Here is a 20,765-nt window from a genome sequence, read left to right as displayed (position 1 = left end):
TAATCCCAATCTTCCCAAATTCTTTCCATTTCATTTTCAGGAAGAAATTCTTTCAAAAAGACGTATTCAAATTGAGCCCAAGTTTCAGGTATTTTATTCGCCTCCGTTAAAGTTCGCCACCACTTATATGCTTTGGGCCCCAAAGTCAAACTAGCCTCCAGTGCTTGGAGATGTGGTGGGGTAATTTTTAATTTATGTAAATCTTCCCATTTTTGGAGGAAATTAAAGATTGCGTCTTTATTCCTATCCTTTTCCTCCCCGTAAAATTGAGGTGGTTTCATATCCTTCAGAACTGGATTATCCCTCAATTTATGGTAAGTTTGGGGTTCCTTAGGATCTCGCATAGTCACATCTAAATCTTTCGATAAAGATGGGACATCTGAGATTTCTATCTTATTTTTATCTCTTTCCAACAATAAAGTTAATTGAGATTTTATTTCAGTAAGTGTTTGAGTTAAAAATTCTATTTGAACCCCCTGAGTTTGCACACGAGCAGTAAAATCATCGAATTGCTCTCGCGTAGCAAAAAATTCTTCCCATTGTTCTTCTTGTATTTCTGGTTCATGGGGATCTACCATATGTTGGTCCCCAGAACTAGAGCTTTCCATTACCCTTTCTTTCCCTTTTTCTGCCATTAATACACTGGAATTGGAAAGCAAAAATAAGAAATTTGCATACAAAGTAAAGTACTTCCCTGATTTTTAATGACAGACTTTAGTTGCTGGTTTGGAAAGAAGCCCGAAGAGTAATGAACAAATTTTATCTTCCCAGACTAGAGCAGTAAAACAGTCATGTTGGAAATTCAATTTCCTGACTTCAGTCGTATATGACATTCTTCTGTCCCTCTCACGGCAGTCGCAGTCATGTCCATCTCAGGAGCAGTTGCAGTTACCCGTCAACAGCAGTTGTGACAAAGTCACGTTTTCTCATGACCCCACGTCTGATCCTCGCGACCCCACGCCTGGTCTGGTCCTCGCGACCCCACGTCTAATCTTTTCCCTGCCCGTAACGTGTCACATTAATGTGACGTGGCACGTCTTACTTTTCTTGTCTTCACGGCCCGTCGCGTTTTCACGGCGCCTGGCACATCTCACCTTTCTTTTCCTTCACGGCCCGTCGCGTTTTCACGGCGCCTGATACTCACGCGACCTTGCGAAAAGTTGACGACCTGGCGGGCGATTGATGACCTGGCGTATTATTGACAATTTGACGAACAACTGACGATCTCTGATAGACGACGGATCTGATCGTTGAACCATAGGCTCTGATACCAATGTTGGATGGCTTCGTAAAGACAGAGAGAAAACCCTTAAACCACTGAGCACGAGTGATTCTTCTCCTTCCAACCACGCCTAGATAAGTGCTGGCCCCCCTCATCCGTATTCCTTTGCCAGCCGTCCACTTCTCTGGAGTCCTACTATTCTTGGACTCTCTTACTCTCTAGGCTCCCCTTAACCCCGTTCGGGCGCCCAAATGCCCAGACGGTCATTCTCGTGCATGTTCCCCTAGGTTTACCTTAATGTCACATTAAATGTCACTTTTAATGTCACATTCCATATTTATGACCTTAACGTGACATTAAATATCACTCTTAATGTCACACTCCTGTTTATCTTTTTATCTCTTATCCAATTGCTAGACGAATCTTGGATTTCATTTCCCAAGTATGGACTTCAGTGGCACATCAGCAAACAATGATCCTGTCCACGGTCACTTTACAATTGCATCATCCCTATCTTTTTCATTTTCTGCGTTGGACTGGTCTTTGGCACATCTCCTGGACACACAATGTTTTTATTTTTGATTTGTTCTCAAGCATCCGTGGTCATGTGGGCTGTGTTCGAGGTTTGCTACTATGGAAAATTACGTCCATGGTTTTGGCTGGTGTGATCATTGGAGCGGTGGCTGCTCCATGGATGGATGTCATCTGCACCACCCCAGTTGTGCTTGCTTCATGATCCCCTTCTATTCTTGTAGCCATGTGTTTCATATCCTTTGGGCTTCATGTGTGTTTGCTACTTGTCTTTGAGTGTGTGTGGTTGACCAGATGGCCTTTTGTAGCTATTTCAATTTGTTAGTTCAAACTTCAAACTTCTTCACAAAAAAAAAGAGAGAGATACCAAAAAAGGATACAAATTTATTGTAGGATCATATATTCCTTTGTGCACAAGTGAAAAGGATAGTTGTAGTATTTTGATGTAAACTTTAGGATCTGCTTTCCTTTGTATACAAGTGGAATAAAAAGCAAAATGGTATTATCATAATGTCTTTTTTACTTTCAAAATCTCTCTCCATAGACATGTTTCTTTGAATTTTGTTGTATAACACCACTGCCTTCCACTCAAAGGTTAACAATACATTTATAATAGGCCACAAAAGTGGCTGTGCACTACATATGCAGCGCATGTTCTTCTTGGCTATATTCAGAATAACATGTGTGTATGATATGTGACCTTTTCGCACTTGAAGGAACTACCTCCACTCCTTGTTCTCAAGGTCTATCACCTGACTTGCCGGCCATTGTAATCTGGGTGAAGCTTGAAAAGCGAAAGTCCATAACATTCTAATAAAACTTTGAACTTAGAGTCCAAACCTTTAGAATCAGCATTTCAATGTTATAAAAAGCCAAAGCCCTAGTTATCTAGAAGCTGCACCAAATATTTGCTACTATCTTTGTGGATTGAAGCATTATAAGACATTTTCTGGGCATAAAATCACATGTTTGTCATGTTACCATGATGAGGTAGCACTCCCTTCCCATTTGCCACAAATTTCTGGTGGCCACAAACTTAGTTTCCTTGGGAACCATCCTGCATGGACTAATGTAGATTGCAGGCTTGAAATTCACGTGACAAATGTCAAAGGATGTCTCAAATTTCTGAATTTTCTCAAAGCTTTATATTTTATGCAGATATGAAATTTTCCAGCTGATGGTTCAGCTTTACACTGAACGGTTCATCCAAATGTTGAGAAAGCTGGGAGATAGAGCAAATGATCTTACCAACCAAGAAATTTTGAAGGTAAACTCTTGTTACTAGATTTCAGATCATTCTCTCAGTTTGATAGTTTATAAATGTTTCTTAGTGGAGCTTGATTAGACAGGTGACAACTTGGGTAGTGCAATACCAAGATCAGCTAATAGGTTTGGGAGTTGATGAATCATTAACACAAGTCTGTGCGGAAAGTGGGGCTATGGATCCACTAATGAATGCGTATGTTGATCGTATGCAACAGACAATGCAGGTATTTGTACTTATTTCATGAAAGAGTTGAGTCTGGATTTACTTTTCACAGTCTTGTACTACCTGTTGTAAGCGCATAAGCTGATAAAGTGACTTGCTTTGTCAGAAATGGTATACCAATCTATTGCAGGACGAGGTCTCACATCCTACAAAGAGAGATGCAGATGGGAAGTCTTTTACTATGGGAGGGGTAGAATTGTTTCGCATAATAAATGAGCAAGTGCAGGTTGTAAAGGAGAAAAGCACAGATGTAATGTTGTATCGACTCGCGCTTGCTGTGATACAGGCAAAAACCTCAAGCATCCCCTGCATGATTGAGTTTATATGTTGGGCTCAAGTAGCCAGACGACAAAACTTCTTTAGCAAGAGAAAAGAAAATAATAACTACTCAAGCTTCTTCCAGTGAAAAAACTTATATTGTTTATATGTTGCAGGTTATGGTTGATTTCCAGGCAGCTCAGAGAACACGATTTGAGGAAGCCCAAGAGCTTGAGCTTGACTTTGCATGTGCAGCAGTAAGTGCTAACTTTTGATTGTGCACATTCAGCATCTGCATGGCAGAGGTTGCACTGGTTTACCTGTAGTGTTGCATATGATAGGTTTGTAAATTACATTAGGAATCTGTGATGCCAAGACTGACTGGACTTCTCATGCACAACTGTTGAATAGCATGGTAATTTGCCAAAAACATTGTTTGCCTAGGATTACAATATTTATACATATTCCTTCTTACTGAACAATGGGCTGACATAGCCCTAGTAGTTCTCTTGGATTTTGGGAGGGTCTATGACAAGATTGACTAGGATTTCCTAGAGGGGAACATGGCTTGTTTGGATGTTTTGTGACAATGCATTAGTAGGCTGTCAAACTTGCATGCAGCAAAGTAGTAGAGTGATTATTGGTGACATTGGGAGAGGAGTATAGGATGAAGGAGTCGGACAGGTTTTTATCTACCCTCATTTCTTTTTGTTGTTTGCCACGTGTATGGGCATGACTATTTTAGGTCAGTCGTATTTTGGTCCTCTCAGATCAGGTCAGCCAGTTCCAGCTCTCGTCAGTTTATAGGCACCATGCTGCACATACTTCATTCCACATTTATTAAGTTGGTATAGTTGCTTCCCTTCTATGTTTTCTGATCAAAAACCACAAAGCCAATGGCAAAGCATCAACATGGGCAAGCAGCTGGCAGCCATTTTCCTGAAATTTCTTCTGTTTATTCCTGAGACAACTTGGGAGGTTTTGTTCTTGAAATTTTATTCTAATGCTTGCTTTTTCAGCAAACTTTCACCTTTCAGGTCTAATCGAAATGTGTTACTTCATCCTCCATTATTGAGCACACCACCTGCTGTCACTTGCATCTGTGCCTTCAGCATACAGCTGTGCCGCCTTCATCGCTTTGCATCCTCTCCTGCTTTGTGCTCTGCAATCATCATCCCTTAAGTTCACTGCTGACACCTCTGTCTGCTGCTGCCTATTGCTACAATGGTCAGTTCTGCAGCCGTCATCATCACCACTGCAATCAGCCTCTTTCTGCTGCTGCCTTCTGCTGTGCTGGTTGCTTTTGCAGTCATTGTCAGCTGCATGGCTGCCCATGGTTGTGGCCAAGAAGTGTTTTGTTAGAAGAATAAATTCCAAAGCTTAGAAGAGTGGTAGATGAGATGGAGTAAGTCCAAGTCCTAAATGATATAATGGATTAGACTGAGACCTTATCCAAGAAATGTGTCAGACACAGAAAAGGTACAAAGATTGGTGGAAAAATCACATATATAGGCACATGCACTTCAAGTTGCTTGATGTTTTATTTCAAATGCTGTTTTTGGATGTGGTTTGATTATCTTAGTGTTTATACTATCATGAAGTTTACTGCATAATGCATATCTCTGTTTGCTAATTTGGTTGCCCTTTATTTTGACAGGTGGTAGCTCTCTCAAAGCTCATCTAATGGAGGCTCCTTCCTCCCTCTGCTTGTGAATGTTGGAATGACCCTCAGCCTACCCCCAAACAACATTCTCTTAGTTTGCATGGGTTATTTTGACAAGTCAAGCCTCTTTTGCTACTTGACAGCCTTCTAATTGTAATTTCCAACTTCATTAATTAATTTTCAGAATTTAGATTCTGAAAATTAATTAATTATCCATTTGACCCTGCCCGAGAACTAGCTAATACCCATTCACAATTAATCTACTAACCTCCGTGGGACATTTAATGGTCCCAACATTGATTGGCCTTGGACTAGCATTAATTTATTACTAATTAGTCAATGCCTAGTCCCACAATGTCAGCACTAGACATTTAATGGCCTAGACCTTAGGGCCCAGACTGACACTAAGTACCCACAAGTACTTGCCTGACATAACTTTGTACAACTTTTGCCAATGTCACCTACTATTCAATCGGGTTACTTAAGCCATTGCCATGACTTAATTGACTTGCACTTCACGTATGCACCTCACATGTGCATGACTTAACAATACCAAAGCTAAGCATTAAAAATACACATCCTCATGACCATTGCTCTATCCTAAGCACTCTTCTCCAAACCTCATGAGCCCTTAGGCAATTTCGTATGCAATGCCTTTGTGTCTCCTCATGCTTCCCACATCTAACACAAGGGACACTTTTATCTACCTAGCTTTGCAACCCATAGTTGCATGTTCAACCAGACCTAAAGGCTAAAACCCACTTGTTTGCTAGTTCAGCCACAGTAGTGTGAAGTAGTCCCTACTACCTAAGGTCAAGGGGCTGTCCCTCAAATGGCTAGGGCAGCATGCTAGTAGCAGCCCCCCATTTTTATCTATACCCCTATCCACAGGCAGACATTGCAACCAAATCAAGCTTCTCTGAGGTACTGGGCTCAACCCCATTGAAACCAATCATGAGGCCTTCCTTGTTGGAGCAATACCTAGTGGATATGGTCCACTAGCTACAACAAGAAAACAAAACTCTGAAGGAGGAGTTGATAGAAACAAAGAAAAAAGTTCAAGCACTAGAAGAACACATTAGCTAGCAAAAGAAAAAGGAAGACTAGACTATCCATCAGGTATAGGCTATAGCAATCTAAATCACAAAATGAGATTCTAATAAAAGAAGTCATAACACGAATTTACAAATGGCAACAATAAGAATGGGTTGCCAAGGAAATTAGAGTAGGGCCCTTAGATGAAGGATGGAATAAGGTTAAGGTCATGGATGATGAGTAGATAGAGAAGACATCTTTGTTCAAGAACACGAAATAATACAAAGGAAGGTGCATAGGGCCATTCCCTTCATCGATATTGGAGATCCCTCAATCATGGTCAAAAGAAAGCATCTAGCATTATGATATGCAACAATGCGAGAAAAGATAGAGGTAATGAAGCAAACCAAATCCTTGTGAGGAACCAAGATATAGATGGCAGATGGCCTCACACCCACCCAACTCAAGAACAGGAAACAAGAATTGGCCAAAGTACATGATGCTTGGAGATAGGGAAAATAAGCAATCATTGCAGAGTTCGAACATCAAAGCAAGAAGGAAGTAACCATCTAAAATGCATGGATGGATCTTCTAATATATTGTTCTCCTATCCTTATGGTTGATCTTAGAGTTTAGTTCTCCAATTGACTACACCAAAGCCTAATATTGTAGATACTTAGTATAGATGTTGGCTGACCAACTATTGTATTTGGCATATTTATCGCCTTTGTATAGTGGGGCTCCTCCTCCTCCTCAATTATCATCATTCATCAGGTGGACTTCCTATTGGAGAGAGGAACCGATGCCAGTGCCCATGCAGCCAATGGCTCACTGTTGTATCCGACTATCTTTTGTTTGGTATATGGATTCCATTTCCCGAGCACATCGTTGAGTTCTCTTCTTTTGCAATGTTCTTTTGTTTTCTTTCTCTTTTGTCTTGTGTTTAGTAGTTTATTTCAGCACTTGTCTATACTTCCATTGCTACACCACTTCTTACATGGTATCAGATTGCAAGATCTAGGTTCCTACTACTAGTTTTCTTTTGTTGATCTCAGGTCTTGCCTCCATGTGCTCATCAGGCGCGCTAGTTTGTTGCTACTCCATGATCTGCTTGCTACTTGCACTTCTTGTGTTTGCTGCATATAATGCAGCGTCAGCTGATGTCAGCCCCAACTAGACCTGTGTTTTCAGGCTGCGACCGTGTTGCTCCATTTGATGGCTCTTGTATTGCTGTCACATGCTGTCTAGATTTCTTGTGTTTTCAGCATCTAACACTTCTCTATTGCTGGGCAACATCGTCTAACAGTTTTCTTGCAGATTTTGGTACTAGTAGCATTGTGTTTTTGTGATCAGCTTGTGAATGCTATGTGTGAACTATCTTATTGTGCAATCTTTGCTGTTTGGTTGGCTGTCCTCTCTCTGTGTCTACCTTCTATCTTCTCTTCTTATCCTCTCCACATAGCTCCTCTATGCACTTCTACACATTATAACTTATATGGATGTGACTATCTTACATGGAGTGCTATGATGAAAGGCTGGTTTGTGCAGAAGCAGATCTGGTACATTGTTTGTGGAGCTATTTCATATCTTCAATGTCCTTTTCCACTTCTCGAAGATTTTGATGAGGACAACCATGAGGAAGCTATGCTTACATGTGATCAACATGGACCTTAGATTCTCTCTGAGGCATCTTGGTGGTGGCTTGATCCCTGCTTGGGTATCTATGGTTCTACTCTGGTGGTTCTATGTTATATGGACTGTGATGAGTCATTATCATTGTATCATTGTTTTGTATCAGTTCACCCATGATTTGAGAGCACGATTGTCAGCTCATGTATGAGTTTGTGCATGCTTGTCAGGTGGGCACATTATCATTATTTTAGGCATTATCATAGTGATTTATTTGTGGCATTTTATGCCAATCAGCAAGCATTTAATGCTGGCCGACTGGTTATTGTGTTTGGCATATTTATTGCCTATTTATAGTGAGGCTCCTCCTCCTCCTTTATCATCATCATTCATCAGGTGGACTTGCTGCTGGAGAGAGGAGTTGGTGCCAATGCCCATAGTTGTTAGGTACGATACAGTATGGTACGATAAAATACGGTCCTAAATGGTATCTTAAGATTTTATAAGATACGGTATGATATTAGTACAAAAAAAAAAATTAACTTGATTATTTTGAACAAAAGATAATAGAATAGATGTTTCCAGTCTAAATAGCAATCCTATTAGAGTATATAAGATGAATACTTGAGGGTAACATGCCAAAATTTGATGTTGCATGTGCAACATGCTCTACTACTATCTACAACTTAAACTACATAGATGGGAGTGGATACATCATACATGAATGATCATACAAATAAGAGAAGTGTGGGCTTGAGAGAGAAAAGGTTGAGACTCGAGAGAAATTGTTTGAATCTCAAATAAACTAATCTCATGGGAGAAACATATTAGTATAAGGAGCATTTAGCTCATCCCAAAATGCAGTTCGAACAAGAAAAGATGTTTCCATTAAGTTGGTACCTTATGATACTAATACGTAAGGTACGGTACCTCAAGTATGGTATAGTAGGAAATCTTTAGTACGTGGTATTAGTGCAACTATGAAACTTGAGAGAGAGAGAGAGAGAGAGAGAGAGTTCAGAGAGAGAGAGGGTGTGAGAAGTTTGAGAGAGAGAGAGAGAGAGAGAGAGGCTTGCAGGAGAAAGAAAGATGAAAAAAAAAGAAAGGAGAAAGAAAAAAAAAAGTTGTAGGCTTGAAGGAGAGTGGCCAAAAAGTGTTTAATTTTTCGTACGGATATGTACCATACCGTTGTGTGTGTGTGTGTGTGTGTGTGTGTGTGTGAGAGAGAGAGAGAGAGAGAGAGAGAGAGAGAGAGAGAGAGAGAGGATGTGACAGAGAGATATGGCACATCCAGGTCGCGACGTCCCGCCGCCCCTCTTTCGCCATCCGTCGGTAATTTTCGTCAGCGTGTAGACGGCGTAGCTGTCGCCCGTCACTCGTTTGCGCTGAGGGCGGGGGTCCCTGTCGTCGCCCTTCCGCCTCGTGGGCCTTCGTTTTCGTCACTCCCGGTCCTGAGCGCCGCCTTGCTTCGCCCCGTCTTTTGTCTTGCCTTTTGTCCCTTCGTCTGTCCCGTCCTGTCCTCTGCCTAATCGCGCTGCCACGTCACCAATCGCCCCGCTTCCTTCGTCTGCGATGTTGTTCGTGGCTCCGCCTGCCTGTGCATGTCCTTTTTTGCCGAGGCGTCCAGCTGCTGTAAAACCCTAAGCCCGTTAGTTGTCAGAGAGACAACGTCTCGGCCAGAGTGCCCACTGATCTATACAAAGAAAAGAGAGAGAGAGATTGCAGCTCTTTACTCGACCTCTGACCGGCATATGCAGTGATACAATATGGCTGGTCCGGATCTGGCTTTTATAGATCAAATGGTGGCAACTCTTGGTCCGGATTCTGATACCGAGGAACTAGAGGATATGGTTCCGTGCACGTTCCTATGCTCAGGTTGCTTCTGATTCTGTGAACTCTCAGGAGGTTGACTGGGAGCATTTGCTAGAGTTTGCCAACACTTTGCTTGGCGATTATGTTCAACATAATCAGGAAGTCTTTTCTGACTCTGCAATTGAAGATGTTCTGGAAGCCACTGTGGACCCGAAAAATGTCTTGTGCTCCTTTTTAGTGTTCTATGAACGCGTGGTGATACTCTTCTTCACTGGTTGGATCCCATAGCTTTCCCGTATTCGCTTGTGGCTGCACAGTTTGTTACAAGGGGAATGTGTTGAAGGGATTTTTGTTGGGCCTTGAGGCTTTTTTGAGGTGCTGTTGAAATCTGAGACGTACCGTGCTGCTCTCCTGTCTAAACTACCTTTGTTCTTAGATCGCCGTTTGGTCCATGTTGTGCCATGGTGCCCAATGGCGGATTTTCAGCGCCTACTGCAACGTGAATGCCCTGTCTGGGTTGAAGTGGAAAACTGTCTTGGAAAACTGTCCGGCTGTCTATTGGCCATTGTTAAAGGACGCCATGGCCGTTGTGGGCACTGTTCTGGTCCCTCCAAGCCTAAGGGCCGTGAATCGTAACCGTTTGTGCATGTTATGGGACACTTCTAGGAAAAGGCCTGCGTGGTTACGTCTTAATTGCTCCGGTATGCATCCTTTACACTTTCGTTTGAAATGGGGCAACTTTGCGGGACATTGCTTTTCGTGTGGAAAATTGGGGCATTTTATGGCCGAATGCCCAGAGAAGCATCACACTTCAGAAACTGAGCATGTTGCGCTACCCATGGAAGATATGGTGTGTGAGGCTCCGTCGCAAGATGCCACCCAGCCGCCTAAAGTGTTGGATAAAGGTAAACAATAGGTTTCGGGTTTGGATTCCCATGCCAATGACTGGGTCAATGTACGCCGAAAAAAAGGCAACAGGCTTGTTGCTGGCATGGTGGATACTGTGCCTACTGCCTCACAAGATTCCATGCGTACTTATATGCGCAGGAAAGAAATGTTGTCTTCAGAACACTTTGCTCCTGCTATGGTTTCCTCGGCTCCCCGTCAACAGCCCACTAGGAGAGTGTATTCGGATGGTCCAAAGGGTCCACCTGCTAAGCTGGCTTTTGATACTAGAGGTAATGTCATTACCCCATGGGATTGTCGTTATCCCCGTTCCATCCCCAAGACAGCGGATATATCGTCTACCTCCAAATCTGGTCATCAGAACTCTTTTGCCGTGTTAGCTGATTTTTTGGATGAGGAAGTCCTGGACATTCTCGCAGAAAAGGTCAAATCGAGGCAAGCTGTGCCTCATACCTGATTTTCTTTTGAATATACATGAAAATAGCCATGTGGAATGTGTGAGGAATTTGTTCTCGCCACAAGCAACATGCCATGTAGACTGTCTTGCATGAGAATCAGTGGGATGTCTTGTGTGCTCTTGAGCACAAGAGTCACAGTGAAGCAGGAAAAGTTGTGGATTGCCATGCCTTTCGTTTGTTCTATGCAGGGACACATGCCATGCATTATTTTGGTGTGCTCATGATTGTACATGAAAAATATCAGCCTGCTCTTATTAAAAATGATCTTATGGTGTGCTCATTATTTTATTCGAAGGAGAGATCTTATGGTTGCTTGGTCTCTATGCTCCGAATGATCCTTTATCTCACCGGGAGCTTTGGCATACTTTGCAGACTTCCTTGTCACTTGGCAGACGGGGTTTTTTGATGGGGGATCTCAATATGTGTGTCGATTCTTCGCAGTCCACATCGGAGCATTCGGTAATGGATGCGCTGGAAAGTCGTATGTGGCATGAGTTGGCTCTTGCCGTTCTTAAGCAAGATCTCTGGTCTTGGCTACACCCTTCTTCTACAAGGTTTACTTACCATTCTGCCTAGTATGCAATAACATGGTCGCGGTTGGACCGCATATACATCATGCAGAATGATGATTTCCTTCCTAAGATGCTCGAAATGAAAGTGTTGCAGCAATATGCCTTGTCGGACCATTTCCCTCTACAGCTTGAGCTGCTTGCACAACCCATTGCACCTTTTAAGCAATTTCTGGAGAGACTTCCTTTGCGTTTCAACTCGTCTTATTTGAAGCATGCAATCTTTCAGGGCTATATTTAGCAATTGATTGATAGATTCTTATTGGACTTGTCCTCTCAAGGCACTGCTTCGTTTGAACGATTGCTCTCTAATGTGCAGCAGGTTGCTCGGCAGTATGGGATCTGTCATGCTTCTCTTTGTTGTCGGCGTCGACAAGCAGCGGAGGACCTGTTGGCTTTGCTTCGTTCACTACTGGTGGACACTCTAGATGATGAATTTTTGTTGTCACTGGCAATGCGTGTGGCTGATCTTATTAAAGAGTTTCAGTTGAAATCTTATCAACAGGCCAAATTGCAACATCTGATGGAGACTTTGCAAGATAGTGCTTGTTAGACTCATAAGTTCTTTCGAGCTCTCCATGCCTCTCCTGCTCCAGAGAATATGACTAGACTCCAGGATGCAGAAGGTCAAATGGTCCTTGATCCGCAGACTATTATGAATATGTGTAGGAATTATTTCATTGACCTTCTTGGTTCCACTTCTCCACCTTCAGGCCAAATTACTCATGCCCGTTCAGTTTTTTATGATCTGGTCCACAATCAGGTTCCGCAGGACATGCCCAAGGATATGGATGTTCTGTTACACTTGCCCAAGGATAAAAGTCCTGGCTGGGATGGTCTCACCAATGAGTTCTTTGAGGTTTTTGCTACCCAACTGGCGAAACCATTGATGGCTCTGTTTCAGCAGGTGTGGGAAACAGGGATCATGCCTTCGTCATGGAAAGAAGGACTTATTAAACTACTTCCAAAAGTTCCTTCGCCGTCTATGTTGAAACATTGGCGCCCAATTTCTTTGATGGGTTCTATGTATAAAATCTTTTCCAAAGTAATGGCAAATTGGCTCCATAAGCATCTTCTTGCCATTGTGCATCCTCTCCAATATGCTTTCATTAAGGGCCGAAACATTCTGCACAATGTATTAAATGCGCAATTGGTGATTGATTATGCAAGACATTCTAATCAGGAGGTCGTACTGATTCAATTGGACCTGGAAAAGGCTTTTGATTATTTGGACTAGTCTTTCGTTGCAGAACTTATGTCTACTATGGGCTTTGGTGCTCGGATGTCTCGTCTGATTTACACCATCAGTGCTGCGGCATCTTCACGAGTCATGCTGAATGGAGGTGTTACCGAGCCATTTGTCCTTGCCCGCTTTGTCAGACAGGGGTGCCCTTTGAGTCCTCTCTTCTTTGCCCTTGCGACTCATCTTGTTCTTTCGATGTTATCTCATATGGTAGCTTCTACTTAGTTGGCTGGATTGTCGCTTCCTTCTGGACAGCACTTTATGAGTCAATCCTTGGCTGATGACAGCTTTATGATTCTACGTGCGGACAAGGATAACCTTCGCAAAGCATTAGATGTTTGGGCTCTCTTTTGTCAGGCTTCCGGTCTTCGCATCAATGCTTTGAAATCAGCCATTCTCAGTTGCACAGAGTCGGATTTGCAGTCATTGGACTGGCAGGATATGGTTATTCCCCGTGGCTCCATTGTCAGGCATCTTGGGTACCCTTTGGGTGTTGATGTTCCCCCAAAGCAGCTGTTACAGTGGATTTCATAGAAACTGTCGGCTAAGTTTCTGTATTGGAAGTCTCAGGCCTGGCCCTTCCATGTTTGCCTCAAAGTAGCCCAGACAATTATGTTGCCAATGCTCACATATTTCTTGCCATTGCTGCCCTGGACTACTACTACACTGAATGCTCTTACTCAGTCTATTCGTTTCATGTTATGGAAGAAGGATTCCCTGCATGCAGGCATTTCTTGGATTTCTTGTCGCATGCGTGCACCCCCAAACGCATGAGTGGAGGGGTTATTTTAGATGCCCAAACTCATATGCTGGCACTCCGTTGGTCTCTTTTCCGCGCCATGTGCTCGGATCATCATCCGTGGGTTGTTATAGCCCGTTATTTTCTAGAGGATCACGGGCTTCTGCATGGTAATACCCAAATCCGGAGTTCTTGGTGGCATGTTCTTAATGCTGATTCTTGGTTCTCCAGTCCTTCTTCATCTCTGCTTGCCCATTTGGTATGTTCTTGGAGACTGGTCCTCCGGAAGGCTCAGTGGCATCCAGCTGAGGATCGCTTGGCTACTAATTCTTTTCAATTGGAATTGTTGGCAGTCTTGTGGTTGCTTTCGTGGGAAGGTAAACATGAGCTTCGACCAAATTTCAACCGCATGGTATGTTTGGGCTTAGCTTCAGTCGCGGATGCCACCCTTGCTAGTCGCAATGTGTTGATATCCTTTCGTATAGCCAAGAGGCTTTTCAGGATCCCTCGTGGATACAGGCATTTATGGGAACAACTTTTGATGGTGCTCCAGAGCAGACACCATTTTCTTGCCCTTGCTTCGAATCGTCCTTGGCAGGACTGGGACTTGGCAGGCCGGCTGAATTTAGAAAAGGCTTCAGCTAACCGGGTGTATTATCTTTTGATTAAAGATCATCAATGGCTGGTTACTAAAGCCGATACTTTATGGGGATCGTGTAAATCCCGGTCATGGTGGAGGGCAACTATGATGGAGGGCTGGTTGAACAAGATACCCTTCAAATATAAGGTCTTTCTTTGGAGGGTGATGATTGGTGGTCTTCCGCTTGCTTCAGGCCTTTCCAAGCGCCGAATCTCCAACGACAATTGTTTCTTTTGCACCACTAGTGTGGAATCCGCCCGTCACCGATTTATTTCTTGCCCCATTGCTAAGAAAATCTGGTCATTCTTGTCAGGCGTTTGGCGAGCGGTGGTTGGTTTATCGCTACGCTCGTTTGATTGGGTTTTTGTGCAGCCCAAATACTCCACACCGACACAACCACATATTCAGTGGCATCCAGCGGAGGGCCGTTTAGTCACTAACTCCTTCCAACTGGAATTGTTGGCAGTCTCGCAGTTACTTTCTTGGGAAGGGAAACATGAGCTTAGACCAAAATTTAACCGCATGGCACGTTTGGCCTTGACTTCAGTAGCAGATGCTACCCTTGCCAGTCGCAATGTGTTGATAGCGTTTCGTATAGCCAAGAGACTTTTCAGGATCCCTCGTGGATACAGGGATTTATGGGGACAGCTTTTGATGATGCTACAGAACAGACAACCCTTTCCTTCCCTTGCTTCGGATCGTCCCTGGCAGGACTGGGACCTTGTAGGCCGGCTGAATTTGGAAAAGGCTTCAGCTAACCAGGTGTATCATCTTCTGATTAAAGATCATCAATGGCTGGTCACTAAAGCTAATACTCTATGGGGATTGCGTAAATCTCGGTCCTGGTGGACGGTAACGGTGATGGAAGCCTGGTTGAACAAGACCCCTTTCAAATATAAGGTCTTTCTTTGGAGGGTAATGATTGGTGGTCTTCCGCTGGCTTCAGCCCTTTCCAAGCGTCGCATCTCCAATGGCAATTGTTTCTTTTGCACCACTAGCGTGGAATCGACTCGTCATCGATTTATTTCTTGCCCTCTCGCTAAGAAAATATGGTCCTTGTCGGCAGTTTGGCGTGCGGTGGTTGGGTTCTCGCTACGCCCGTTTGATTGGGCTTTTGGGCAGCCCAAATACCCCACACCGACACAGCCACATATGAAGATCTTGTTTCACTTTCTTAGATATTGGGGCTGTTGGCATAACTGGACCATTCGGAATGCTTTTATTTTTGATTCCGCCTCTAATGTTCAGGGACACATGGCCAGGCTTAAAGGTCTCTTACTCTGGCAAATAGATCTTATTCGGCTCTCTGACTTGCTCCCTGGGGAGGACTTACTTCCCTGGCATATAGCAATTTCCACTGCGACTTTGCCATGACTTTTTGTAACTCTTGGGTTGTTTACTTCTTGTAGCGAGAGAGAGAGTTCCTGCACGCGATGGCGTAGAGCCACCGTGTATCTTGTAATCATGTAAATTGTACTTTTTTTTGTAATTAATACAATTACCTTTTACGAAGAAAGAGAGAGAGAGGATCGAAGCTTTTACGAAAAAAAGAGAGGATCGAAGCTCAACTGAGAGTGTAGTAGATAGTGTGTAGAGTGAAGCACGACACCCAATGCAATAGATTAAAAAAGTGTAAACTGAAAGTACAAAGTACAACCCTTAAACCTTAGGGTATGGGGGGTGTTCACACTCCAACACGATAAGTGCCCGTATGTGACATAAGCACATACGAAAGAAGACAATAAGTCTGGGGGAAAAAACCTCTCATACCGAGAGTAAAAAGAGCCCCAGTGTCCTATTGATCACCGACACTCCTCTGTGAGTGAAACCGGTCTATGACTCACATAAAACGATAGTTCCTTCAATGAACACCTGGTCTTTTTACACGCACACACACACACACACACACACACACAAACAAAGACCTCACTCCCTCGCTCAACACCCGATTGGCCCCAAAGTCCAGCGCCCCTTTCGGTATTTCTTTTTCAATTTAAAAGATGGAAAGTAACAACAAATGAAATGTTTCAAAATACATAACCTGTGAATAGTTGGTTTTCATCTTTTCTGAGTAAATCCCAGCTATATAAGGACAGTATAGCATGACCAGATCAACATCCCTTTTAGGAAAGCATTTTCTGTGACCAAAACTCAAGGATTCGTGTGCAGAATTACAGTCTGCAGATCTCTGAATTCACTGTTCTTCCTATCCATCATGTCCAGAACAACATCTCTTTTAGGAAAGCATCATTCCAGCATTAAAATAGTCCCACAAACAGCACTAAATCAGATCTGAAAAACCCTTTGATGGAATCAGCCCATCATGTAGAGCATTTCCTCTGAGAATAGAGAGAGAGTTGACCAAAGGGAGCAAGCTGTACCTATGTACATGATCAGAGTCAAAGAAGTAGTCTCCATAGTTGATATTCTTGCAGTAATCTGCCCTTAGCTCCTCAAAACTTCATTCTCAAATCTGACCTTTATGCCTATTACGTTTTTTTTAATGCTCTCTCTCTCTCTCTCTCTCTCTCTCTCTCTCTCTCTCTTTTGGAAATTTGTGCCATATTGCATACATGTAACAATTTTCCCGTTTAAACCTTCCGGTCTAAAATTATCCATGTTTGTTGCAAAATTTGACCTCGGCACAAACCAGAGAATTAATCCTCGTGCAAAAACGGAGATAATGACGCGAACAAATTCTAGGGTCCAAAAATAGTAACTAGGGATGGTGACCGCTGCATTCCTCAAGTTGTTCTGAGCAACTTTTCTCATTGCAACCACATCAAAAAGTGTAATGTGGCTCAGTTATGCTGACTTTTATTCCGTGAGCATTCTTACATCTGCATCTTCAGTCTTGGCCAGGCTCATCGTACTACACCATCTCCAGTGGCTAGGCACACAGTCTCAAACCACTGGCATTCTATTCTTCAATGCCCATTCAATATGGAATTGGTCCTAAGGCTTAGACAAACCATTAGTCCAATTTGTCCCAATGGCTGCCTCTTCTAGCCATGCAAAGATCCCGGCTTAATCCAAGAGACCTCTGGGGGTAAAAAGCAACAGCAACTAAAGAAAAGAAAAATAAAATATTTATGTAAGTAAATAAGGAAAGCAACTGCAAAAAGTATCACCACCTAGTGACATACCCCCCTCTCGAAAGAAGCAAGCGACCTCAATTGCATGCCACACATGCTAACGGATGACATAGGACGACAACAAGATTCTCCATGTTATTAGTACCATCGCATGTATCACTTGCTAATAGAAGACACGGGGCGATGTTAAAAGTTATCCCACTATCATTTGTGCCATTGCAAGTTCAAGTCTCACATAGGTGGAGGATCATATCCTGTATCCAACTATGGTTACTAGGAGCCTTTCTAATATACATGTTTCTAGATGCAACACAGGGCAATAGCACGTATCCCTGAACTATTAGTGTCACAGTATGTATAACCATTCAACTGAAGTGTAACAAATACAACTTCAAAGCACTGAGATTTCATTCAATGATACACATGTTAATGGTAAGTGTAAACCATACATTATGCATTGTTCAATGCAATGTACTATTCAATTGTACAATAGAGAATGTACATTGCTTCAAAAAGCATTCTAAGTCATTGTAGGTTCCAGCAAGAAAGCTTCTTGGTAAAGTTGCAATAATTGAGAAGAAGATGAAAATTTCAGCGTAATGTCCATGTTTTCAAACAATGATTTCCAAAACAAGCTAGTCATTCTTGGATCTCTATCACTCACAATTGACTGTGGCATTCCATGGTACGTGAAGATATTATGCATAAATATCTTTACCATGTGTTCTGACTTAACCTTTTTCCTTACAGGAATGAAATGTGCCTGTTTGTTGAATCTACAAATGATAGTCCAGATTTCATCATTCCTTGAAGTTCTTGGAAGATCAAAAATGAAATCTATGGCAATACTTTCCCATGGCCTTTTCGGAATGGGTAGTGGTTGCAATAACCCTGGTGCCTTCTGTCTATCAAATTTGACCTTTTGGCATACAATGCAAGATCTAACATATGCATCAACATTAGATCTCAAGACTGGCCAATAGAAGAAAGTCTCTACCGCTTTGACTGTAGCATCAATACCACGATGTCCTGCATACGGTGGAGCATGACTTTCTAATAAAACTTTTGGCCTTAGCTGTTTTGTAACGCATAGTCTTCCATGCATCATAATAAAGCCTTCTTTGAACACATAATGATCATGATGGTGGCTATTGATCAAGTGTTCATAGATTTTAGAGAAATCTTCGTCATCAGCATACTGCTCTTTCATATCATCCAATTCATGGTGATAAGAAATTGAAACAACAGACATTGGTGGTTTGCGAGATAAAGCATTTGCAACTACATTCTTCTTGCCTTCCACATGCACTATTTGAAAATGAAACACAGATAGGAAATTCGCCCAACGCATTTGTTTCTCTATCAATTTAGCCTATGTGAGAAAGTATCTAAGTGTTTGATGATCTGTTTGCACTACAAAATCAGCACCAAGCAAATAGTGCTTCCAACTAGAAAGTGCATGGATCACAGCCCCAATAGCTCTTTCTCATAAATTTGGTAAGTCCTTTCAATGACAGAAAGTACTATACTCTCATATGCCACAACTCGGCCCATTATGCATTAATACAGCACCAATGCTATTTCCACATGCATCACATTGCACTACGAATGGCTTAGACAGATTTGGCAAAATAAGTATTGGATCTGTAGTCATTTTCCCCTTCAAACATCTAAACGTTGATTTCTCTTTGTCAATCCATTGCCATTTGACATCCTTTTTTTCAAGCGCATGTAAAGGAGAAGCAATCTCTACAAAGTGTCTTACAAATCTTAGTAAGAGCATAGGCCAAGGAAATTGCGGACATCATGAACGGTTTTCAAGTCTAGCCAAGAGACAATTGCTTCTATCTTTGCAGGATCTATCTTCACACAATCTTTAGAAACTTTGTGTCTAAGGAAGTAAATCTCTTCCAAAAAGAATTCACTCTTCTCGCCATTAATGAGCAATCTATTACGCTTGAGCTCATTAAAGACTGTAAGCTAGTGTTTTCTATGCTCCTCTTCATTCTTTGAAAAGATAATCAAATCATCAAAGAATGTGCCAACGAAACTTCGATAAGGGCGGAAAATTCTATCCATCATCCTGTTAAATGTAGCAGGAGCATTGGTCAATCCAAACGGCATGACTAGAAATTCAGAGACCAAATGTCGTTCTAAAAGCAGTCTTATGGATATCCCCTGGCTTGATTTTGATATGATGGTATCCACTTTTCAAATCTATCCTGCTAAACATTCCTGCTCCCTGTAATCGATCGAGAATGTCATCTATCCTTGGAATCGGAAACCTATTCTTGATCATGTTGTTGTTCAAGGCTCTGTAGTCAATACACATTCGCCAAGAGCCGTCCTTTTTCTAAACTAGCAACAGAGGTGAACAAAACGGAGAACTACTGGGCTGAATTAGTCCCTTCTCTAAAAGCTCATTAACCTGTGTCATAATCTATTTCTACTATGGTGCACTGACCCTGTACAATGGCCTATTGGGCAGACTAATCCCTAGAATAAGATCTATGGTATGATCTTCAGGCCTCTCAAGGTGTAACTCATTACTCTCCTGGTAATGAATTTGAGAAACAATCACTGAATTTATCCAAGAAAGCCCTTCTACTTGCATCTAGTACAAACATATTACTGTCAACTTCATTAACTTGCTTTGCAAAAACCAAGTGTACAGAAATATGATTTTTCATTACAAAAGTAATTGCAGAAGCAGAAACAACGAGGACAGACTCTCCTTTAAGCCTCACATCTAACACATGAGTCTTGCCCTTATGTACAAGAGTAATCGTTATATTGTAAGTATCCAAGATAGCATGCTTCCTGTGGCACCATGGAATACCCAACAGAACATCACACCCCTCTAAAGGCATAATATGAAATTCCTCTCTGTCAACATAGCTCTGAATGTACATATGAAGTTTGCCAAGAATGGGGGATTACAGGTTTAGTATGTCTTGGGCATGCCAAATCAACCTATCCAACTGGTCCCATTTCCTCGAGAGGTATACCCAGCTTAGCTGCCAATGCCAGTGAGAGAAAGTTTGCACAAGCTCAAAGCATTTCCCAGCCATCATTAAAGCCTTTCTTTTTTCAAATGATTTGCCAAAAAGTGGCCTCTTCTATCCTTTACCCTGTTTAAAAGAAGTTTGAGGTTGTTGCTGAAATCTTTTCTTCCAAAAAAACTTCTTTGTAAAGCTGGTCTTTTCCGGAAATTGCTTCTTCTTCTTGCCAGGATCCTGCTTAAACTGAGAATCCTTCTTTTCAGCGCCTTTAAAGTTGTCAGCTTTTCCTTTCAACAATGCATTTGCCACACCAGAATTTTCAATTAACTGTACTATATTTGTAACCCTAGTCTTGGTACAATAATCCCTGATGGCTTTGGACAAACCGCAACAATACTTTTCAATTTGTTCTGACAGGGGTACTGTCCTGTAAGAACTCACTGGCAAAAGTGCTTCCCAAAATTTCTTATTGTA

At 42.3% G+C, this 20,765-nt stretch overlaps 1 protein-coding gene across 2 annotated transcripts in view; it reads left to right on the top strand.

The window, feature by feature from the left end:
* The window catches only part of SEC6, a 103,919-nt gene that overhangs the window by 70,355 nt on the left and 12,799 nt on the right, over positions 1-20,765 (top strand). For both annotated transcript variants that reach the window (XM_087682188.1, XM_087682194.1), the window contains exons 13-16: positions 2,912-3,020; positions 3,103-3,243; positions 3,349-3,528; positions 3,677-3,757. In XM_087682188.1, the coding sequence (XP_087538314.1) occupies positions 2,912-3,020; positions 3,103-3,243; positions 3,349-3,528; positions 3,677-3,757 (511 nt within the window). The remainder of the gene's footprint in view (positions 1-2,911; positions 3,021-3,102; positions 3,244-3,348; positions 3,529-3,676; positions 3,758-20,765) is intronic.

This window comes from Lygodium microphyllum, chromosome 1, assembly GCF_053477565.2.
Source record: "Lygodium microphyllum isolate KBCC chromosome 1, Lygodium_microphyllum_v1.1.10, whole genome shotgun sequence".
Classification (NCBI taxonomy): Eukaryota; Viridiplantae; Streptophyta; class Polypodiopsida; order Schizaeales; family Lygodiaceae; genus Lygodium; species Lygodium microphyllum.
Note: the sequence above shows the minus strand (reverse complement) of the source record. Positions and strands in the feature narration are given on the sequence as shown.